The 8,588-nt window shown below is 46.4% G+C and overlaps 1 protein-coding gene across 1 annotated transcript; it reads left to right on the top strand.

The window, feature by feature from the left end:
- The first annotated feature begins 5,684 nt into the window (after positions 1-5,684).
- On the top strand, positions 5,685-8,207 carry LOC144115715 (uncharacterized). The gene is made up of 3 exons (XM_077650193.1): positions 5,685-5,839; positions 7,042-7,443; positions 8,024-8,207. The coding sequence occupies exons 1-2, from the start codon at positions 5,825-5,827 to the stop codon at positions 7,420-7,422; spliced, it is 396 nt and encodes a 131-aa protein (XP_077506319.1). The 5' UTR covers positions 5,685-5,824; the 3' UTR covers positions 7,423-7,443; positions 8,024-8,207.
- The last annotated feature ends 381 nt before the right edge of the window (positions 8,208-8,588 follow it).

Here is an 8,588-nt window from a genome sequence, read left to right as displayed (position 1 = left end):
GGCTATTAAGAAAGCCCGCAAAACGTTTAGCGTAGTTATTCGCGCCCTTGGTGGTACCTCACGGATCCTTAACTATGAGGGATAAGGCTGGTAAGGCAGCAGCTGTAATTCTGAACTTGAAAAAATGCGACCGCAGTGTGGGATCCGTAGCAACAGTATACGATTTACAAAAGGGAAGGTATTCAAAACTGTGAAACCAGATTTATACTAAAATTACACTGAGCGAAACTTTATCTGATTATTTTTGGCAGTAAAACTTAATTTTCCCAGTTTTTTTGGGTATATCAACTTTTTTCCGGCAGGAAAAAAGTCATTTATGGCTGAGAAAACTGAATTTAAATATTTTCCCGCCATTCGGTTCAAACTCGAGACGCCGGCACCGAGAAGGACTAGTTGCAGTCGTTTTGAAGTTGATGTTGGTGCAGCACAGCCTCCGTTATTTGCGAAATCGGTCAGTGATGACGACACCTGTGTTTCCCGTTCTGGTCTCTTCTATAGCTTATAGAAGCTCCGTTTTTGATGAGATTGGTCTCATTGTCGTTTGAATGCCGTAGACGACCGACACAGATCTACTTCAATTTATCCTGAGAGTTCTTTTAAGAAGGGACCCTATAAAAAAAGGCACTGCAACAAAAAAAAAGGCACCATAGCAAAGGCTGAAACTTGCACACTCGATACACAATCATGCAGTTTGCAGTGGCGAGCAAAAATCACTCACAACTCCTCGCTATGATTCATACAAGTGAGATCACAATTTCAAAATACGGGAAATTTGCAGAAGATGAGAGAATTTTCATGAGAGAGATAAAGAGAGTAAATATAGATTGTCTGATTGGGGGGGGGGGGGGTGGTGATGCTGCCAGCGAGTAGCTTCCTTAGTCAAGAATGACAACATACAAAACTGAATAAAATGCTAATTGTGTTCCAGGAAGCACCTTTGAGTGAAAGGATTTACCTGGTCGCGTGGTAGCTGTAGATAGAGACTATGTTAAATGAATTGTTAAAGTGTTGTTTTATCACACTCATCTATGCAGTGCGAAAGTACCGCTATTCATTCTTTTGTTTACTTCTCTGTTGCATCGATCTTCTTCTACTGCTTGTGACGTTGGAGCTATTTATTTAAAAACTCGTATCTGTGTGTGACCATTTCTAAAATTTCCCCATTTCCATGCTGTAATGATCCGGCGTTGCTGAGTGTTCTGTAAAAAAATAGATCTCGCGGTACCATCGTTTGACCGCAGCATTATCTGCTTACCTTTTACTGTTCCGGCCATATTCCGACCTTATTCCTGTACATATGCAAATAAATGCAATGTCAGAGAAGAAAAATGATCGGCTAGTGCTCTGAGGCATCGGAAACTACGCGGCGTATTTTGCTCTGGCGTTGGCTTTCACCTCACTCGGAGCGCAGGGATTTTTTTTTTGTGCTGCTGGGTACCACGGAAGGAAGTTTAGGCTTTGTAGATCGTTGGTTTCCACGTGAAATCCGGCGCGAATTCCGGCGCGAATTCCGGCGATGATATCAGTGTCAACGCCAACGGGATGGCGAGCTAAAAGCAGTTCACGATTAAAAAAAAAAAAACGGAATGAAGCGAAAGGCGGCAGCTTGCTTTTCACGATTAAGAAGGTGGCTAGTTTAATCTGCAGAATCTAGAAAATGGTAGAACAGTTGCAGTAAAACAGACTATATAAAGCTCTAAAACTTTTTCTGAGTCCAAATGATCGCCGGCATGGAGAGTTTGTTGTTCGCAGTTGCAGACGCAGAGAGAGTAAATGGGCACAAAATTGACTGCACAGTGTAACGCCCCCGCTCACAATCATGGCCGCTAATTTCAGCGCAAGCTAAATAGCTCACGCAAAGTTCCGTTCGTTCTGATCTATCGGTTCAATGCCACGGAAAAACTGACAAAAGTGCTGCTGTTGATCTTGCGCACGTCTTGGTTTGGTAGTGGCTTCATTAGCATTTAGTGCAAAAGCGCTTAAACGCTCACCCACATCGACTAATAATCTTGTCGACGTACGTACGTGCAATCTTCTGTGGTTACCTAGCAATCCGAGTTTACCCGAGTAAGCTCGGGTAAGTTCGGAGGAGCTTCGCACTAGCTGCGCGAGAGGTGGCTCGGGAACTAGAGCAACATGGGTCGCGCAATCCCTACGGGTGGCTGTGATAGAAACAGCCCTCTGACAGTGCAGTAGTCTTAACCGCTGCGCCACTGCGCTGGTAGTGGTACGGGGAATAGCCGCCATCTATGAAAGTTAATTAGAGAATACCAGTTCTGCATATATGGGCATTAACCCACTAAAGAGGTTGCGTCATACCCGTAAGGCGGAGCTTACGTGTCCCATCCAATTGAAGAATGAACACCTGCTCTCGCACGTCTACTCGGTCTAACTACTTAAAGGGGCCATGACAGCCTATATTCACGCATACCCTGCTTATCGCATTTAATTCTTAACTTGTTAAATTTAAATTTCTCCAAGTTTCAGTTGATTCTGTGCGGTAGGTATTTTTAAAACGAATTTTTTTCCGTTTCTTCTGCGAGCTGCTTGCTGGTCTGGCAACCTCTGATCGCTGACGCCAGAGGGGCATGTCCGCCCCGCGTCGTATGCTGCGCGCTGCTGAGGTGCTTGCATGCACACCGTAGACGGCGGTCGCTCGAAAAGTTTTCTTTCTTTTTAGCTTATCGAAATAAACTGCATTTTCTGTGTTTTCTTTTCGGAAGCCTTCAGATGAGTACGCGACCTGAGTGATCCTCAATGAAAGCGGGCTTGCTCGTGGCACCCCTTTTCTGATTGTTGAGGAAACAGAAATCGATGGACCCCTGCTTTATTATTTATGCTCATAAACATGTTATTTTTATGTTATGAGCGTGGTTTCTTTTGAGCAGTCAAGTGCTCCCGTATGTGAAAAGCGGCACGTGCCGTGCATGCCTTCACCGATATGCGCCGGGAAAGCCGCGGCGTTTGGTAGCTGGCTACCAATTTCTGGTCCGCTATTCATCGGCTCGGTAATTAAACTGAAATTATCAGAAGATGGCACTAAAGTAGCCTTGAGGCACGAAAGGAGCACAGAAAAGTGCCGAATGAGACGACTTCCCCGCTGCATGTGTGCATTTGTAAGTCGAACATACATCCCCTTCGGCTCGTAGAACCGTTTTGCAGGAACCAAGCCGCTTGAAAAACCCTACGCGACTCGAATGCTTTCACTGCCCGCACCGATGAATAGTCACCGCCGTCTAAATGAGTGCTTGAAAATAATAGTACATCATTTAGCGTTTACTGTGCGTGCGCATTGTGGCCAAGGAATGCGACGATCACGACAACTGCAGCCCCGTGCTGGGGTTGTTTCCATAATAGCTACATGTGCACAAACAGTACTGCTTGTTTGCTTGGCATAAAACGCAAGGTAGGCTCTCCTTATCTTAAATATTACATAGTATTGCTCACAAATTGTAGTTTTACTCATTTACACACTATGATAACACTGCAATAAGTTCCGGTGTTGCTGTATCGCCTGCTTGGTAAACGCTTCGCGTATCCGGCGCTTCCCGCTTATTGTCTGCTTCCTCTTATGTCATCAGTATTTCATTTTAAAGCGCTTTAGCTAAAATACGTTCGAGCATTACTTGAATTAATGAAAACAACCAGATTTGTTGTCCACAGTCGACGCCGACGGCTGCTGCCGGCTGCCTTCAGCACATGCTGTGCAGACCGGGTCACATATCGGCACTTCCCCCTTATTGTACTCGCGCCCTGGAACGTAGGCAGTCGTCGCTTTGATGGCACTGTGGCCAAAACTACGCTCGACAGCTATTTTCAGGCGCTAAAACTTGCGAATTCGCTCTTTGCAATCGCCGAAATCGCCCACACGAATCCTGCGTACTCGCTAGGCCTCGTCATGAATGGGGCCGGGGGTCCACCGTCAAGCGAAATTCAGGAATATGGCAAAAGTTCCTCACCGATTAGTAACAAAGTGTGAAGATATGATATGTACCCACTTGTTTCGCTTTTTTCGATACGGATAAGGTACACAAGCGCAGTTTTTCCGGCCGTCGCCTCACCGGGCGTGAACCTTTCGCTCGGCCGCACAAGCCCAGGCGACGGCGACGAGCGGCACCGTCGTGCGGCTTTTTCTGCCCGTGTCGCTCAATTGCCTCGCCGATAGGTTCTAAGCGCAGGCACCGAATGAAAGCACATCTTCGCTGGTGCACGCACATCGCGTATGTCGCCGTGGTACAAAAAGTGGTACATCAGGTACAAAAAGTTTTAAAAGTCTTAAGTTTATAGAATGTCATACCAACTAGTCCCCCACCACACTCTGCCAGTTCCCACTAAGTTCACTCTTTACACTACTGCGATACGGGGTCGTTGGTCGTGCTAGCGTCGTCGTCGGTCTAGCATGACAGACCAGTGCGTCAGCGATGGCATTTGGATACCGACCAGCCAACCGACCGCCGTCCCATCGGCCTAGTGTAACCGGACCCTATGCCTATACCGAAGAATAACTGCGTTGCTATCATTAGCATGTTTGAGGCACCAGTCACTCATATATGGGGGATGACTGCTACTTCGATCGCCCGCGGAAGTACAGGGAACAAGATACTTCGCTGTGCACATTGCAGCAATGAGAGCAGACGACGTTTCTCCGTGTAGGCCCTAGTGACGTCACGCGAGAATTCAATATGGCGGTCGCTACCGGTTGGAGGAGTGTCCCGTTCTCAATTTCGATCGCATTTTTTGGAATATAGAGCGCGTCCAGGAAAGCCAAATTTCGGAAACTGAATCATAAGTTCTTGTATTAGTTACTGAAGAACAAAACTGCAATATGAAGAACGACCATGTTATAGCCCCTTTATACCGTAAGCAATTTTTTTTTGTTTTTTGGTTTATGCCAATATTGCTGCGGGTCCTGCATGAGCCATGAAAAATTTCTGCTGTAAGTATGTTTTACAATATTTAACAATAACATGTTATTGCTACTTTAATTGCACCCTGCAATTATTTATTTTTTCCTGTGGTTTCTAACGGATTACTATTTCCAGAGGTAACCCGTTTATAGCACCCGTCGCGGTTTCAACTTGTGCGGAACGTTTCACAACTAGCGCTCGTAGGTAATCCGTGTAACAAGCACCCCCAACTACCAGGCTGCTCTGTTGGCCCACGGGTCTGTCACGGTTGTCTCAAGAACCTTTTTCTTTGAACAGCCCTTCTCGATCATCAGCACTCACGCCCAACCCGCCACGGGAGGCACGCGCGCGCTGCTACCGAGCTGGACAGGAGGAGAAATCTGATTCGAAAGGAGAAACACGCAACGCACTCGGTGAGGGCTCTACTTTCTCCTGCTCCCTTCGTCTCTGGCGTCGTCCTCGGCTCTCCCTCTCTCTCCAGCCTCCCTCTCTCATCCCAAGTCTCGATCGTCACCTGTTCCCTTGTTTGTCGGCGGAGGGGATGCGCGATATCTTTTTTATTTCTTTTCTATGGCTTTCTGCGCCGCGCGCCACTGTCGGACTTCGAGCTCCCACAAGGTGCGCTCCTATTCCGGTGTATGTGTCGTCCGGTCGACGCCAGCGGATTGTCTGCTATCCTCAGCGGACAGCGCCCCAACAAGCGCTGCAGCGAGCCGATAGGCAGGATGCGAGGGCGAGGGTGGTTCCTGTGTGAGAGGGAATAAGAGAAAACAAAAACCACTGCCGGTTGAAAGCAGGAAAGCCCCAGCCAATGGGGCAACGTTTTCGGTACTATAAAAGTTGGCCCTGACTCTCCTCAAGAGTCAATCTTGGTCACAGCCTTCCAAGACAGCCAGTCGCACGCTGCTCCCTACAAGATGGCACGCAAGCTGGTGAGTTTCATTCAAGCGGTTTCATTTAAATAACTTCTGTGTTCAGCACAAATGATACAGCAACGAAGCTAAGCCAATCGCAAGTATTCTGATGCCGTTCGCAAGCTTTCTACGCGTATACTGTGGTCGTAAGAAAACACTGTATTCAATGTCAACTACTGAAAGGGGGCGATATGAAGTATGCTTCAAGGGGTTTTGGTTTGGTTTAATGGGGTTTAACGTGCCAAAGGTACTCAAACCATGAGAGACGCTGTATTGGAGGCCTCCTGATATTTTAGACCACCCGGAGTTTTTCTCCGTGCACTGATATCACTAAATACTTGGGACTCTAGCATTTCGCCTCCATCGAAATGTGGCTGCCGTGGCCGGGATCGAACCTGCGTATTTCGGGTACGCAGCCGACCACCCTAATCAATGAGCCACCAATGCGGCCCAAAGAGCTTTCAGTCAACAATCTTGCAACTAACAGCATAAGTACAATCTGCTCACTGAAAGTGCGGAGACTTCAGAAGGTCTGTGCAATATATGCCTTCTATAATTGCATACAAAACAAAAAAGCATCGGAATGGGCACTGCTTGCCAGCCATAAGTTATATTGCGAGGAGATAAACTTTTCAGTTTTTTTTCTCTTTTATATCGCGTTCTTTCAGTCGCTAAGGGTAAGGAGAGGGATCTTTTAGTTTTTGAGTCTATAGGGGTAAACAAATCCGCAAGTGAAATGACAGCTGACGCAAATGATGAAATGGAACCGCACACTGTCCTCTGCGTCGGCAGTCTGCACTCTGAATACTGTTGAAGCTATATTGACTAGGTACTGTCGTAGAAGATTGGTCGGAAAGTTTAGACTCAAACTTTCCGTGCATGTGTTTAGCGTAGAAATTTCAGCCTTTTTTGTGAACCTTGGCTGCTGGTAGTCCTCAAGGGCCTCGCTGAGAATATTTTGCCGCTTAGCTAGCCTCTCACTTGAGAGATAGCATAAATTGCCGGTGAGCACCCTTATTGCCTCAACATGTACCTTCCTACAGTCACGGTGCTGAAACAGATCTAGATGCCTTGTTTTGACCGCTTATAGTTGCAGCAAGAACAAAATTGTAACGTTCCGGTCAATTTTCCATGGGGGATTCATTTCAGTCTAAAATGTAAGCAGAACATTCCGCTTGGTGCTTACTGTTTTGTGCCTTTCCCTTCTTTGACCTGCGTAGTTCGTTCTCGCCGCCCTTGTGGCCGTGGCTGCTCTGGCCTACGCTGAGGACAAGCCAGCCGCCGAAGATAAGAAGGATGACGTCGAGGGCCGCATCGGTTTCGGTGGTGGCTTTAATCAGGCGGCCGGAGGCAACCAATATGGCTTCAACCGTGGTGCATCTGGCTTCAACCAGGGCAGCGGTGGCTTCGACCGCGGAAACCGTTACAACAACGTGCAGGGCTTCAGGAACCGCGACGGCTACCGCACCAACCAGGGCTTTGACCAGAGTTCTTCCAACCGCTACGGATCTGGAGGCGGAGGCTTCAACACCGGCTTCAACCGTGGTGCTGGCGGCGCGTACAACCAGTACGGACAGCAGGGAGGCGGATTCCTTGGCTGAACGAGAAGAAGCTCTGTTTGTGTAAGTCGCATTGGTGGCGTTAACTGATGTCATCGGCTTGGTCACAAAGGCGCTCAACGTTTAGGTTACGTGTGCTTTGGGTGGTTGGTAGCACTCACAAAGCCTTCTGTATGCATATAGTAGGGGAGATTGCTTATAATGCTGAAAATAACAGCAACAGCGGTACTTTGTAAAAAAGCAGAGCAAGAGATGTCATTGATGCGACGATTAAGTCGATGATCTCAGAAGCACAGAATGAAAATGAATTACAGCTCCATATGTGCATTCGCTGCTCCCTGTTCCCATTTACGTCCCGTAAGTTTTGTACATAAATATTCGCATTTTCGTGTGACAGCAATATCTTCCCCAGGCTTATTGCAAATTAAGGAATACATCATTACTTTCCTTACGGACTCCATTCACCGGAAATCTGTACAGCCGTTCCTTCGTCACCTACCGACGGCACATATGAGCGATATGTAAGGGTTATGCGATATGGAATAAATTTCTAGTGAGTCTTGAGATAGCGCTTCTGGCGAGTTAGATATGAGATATTTTTTCTTCTCGGTGATTAATACTGTTCTTTCTGTTCCTTTTCCAGGAAGCAACAAGAACTGCCAAAAAAAGTTTCTCCTTCAGAAGATCCAGGGGACCTATCTTCAGTAGTCAGTGATACGAACCTATAAAATAACAAAACAAACGCCATTCTTGCTGCCATAAAACTTTTCGCTCATTGAGGAACATTTGAGAAAAATGGATTAAAAGTGCTAATTTATTTCGATAAATGTGACGTTTTCAGTTCATATTGCCCTGCTTCTGACACCTGGATTTACATGGCGCAAAGTTCTGACAAGTCAAAGAACAGTTATCGACGCCTGTCATTACTGAAGTACAATTTTTTTCTCCACGAACATGCTTTGCTAAAGGTTCCTCGGTCATTAGAACAAGAAATAGAAGTATGAACAAAAAATAAATCATAATTTCCGAGTTGAGGCAAATAGGTGTGTTAAATTCCGCAAATTTTTTATTTTTGTTACGTAAAGAAATTTTTTAGAGATGAATTTAGGACTGACAATAATGTTTTGGAAGACAAAGCGTTATAGTAAGTCGTCAGAGACGTCATTACTCTCGTCAAAATGACCTCGTGGCTGCGATTTTGCAGTTAG

This window comes from Amblyomma americanum, chromosome 1 (genome assembly GCF_052857255.1).
Source record: "Amblyomma americanum isolate KBUSLIRL-KWMA chromosome 1, ASM5285725v1, whole genome shotgun sequence".
NCBI lineage: Eukaryota > Metazoa > Arthropoda > Arachnida > Ixodida > Ixodidae > Amblyomma > Amblyomma americanum.
Note: the sequence above shows the minus strand (reverse complement) of the source record. Positions and strands in the feature narration are given on the sequence as shown.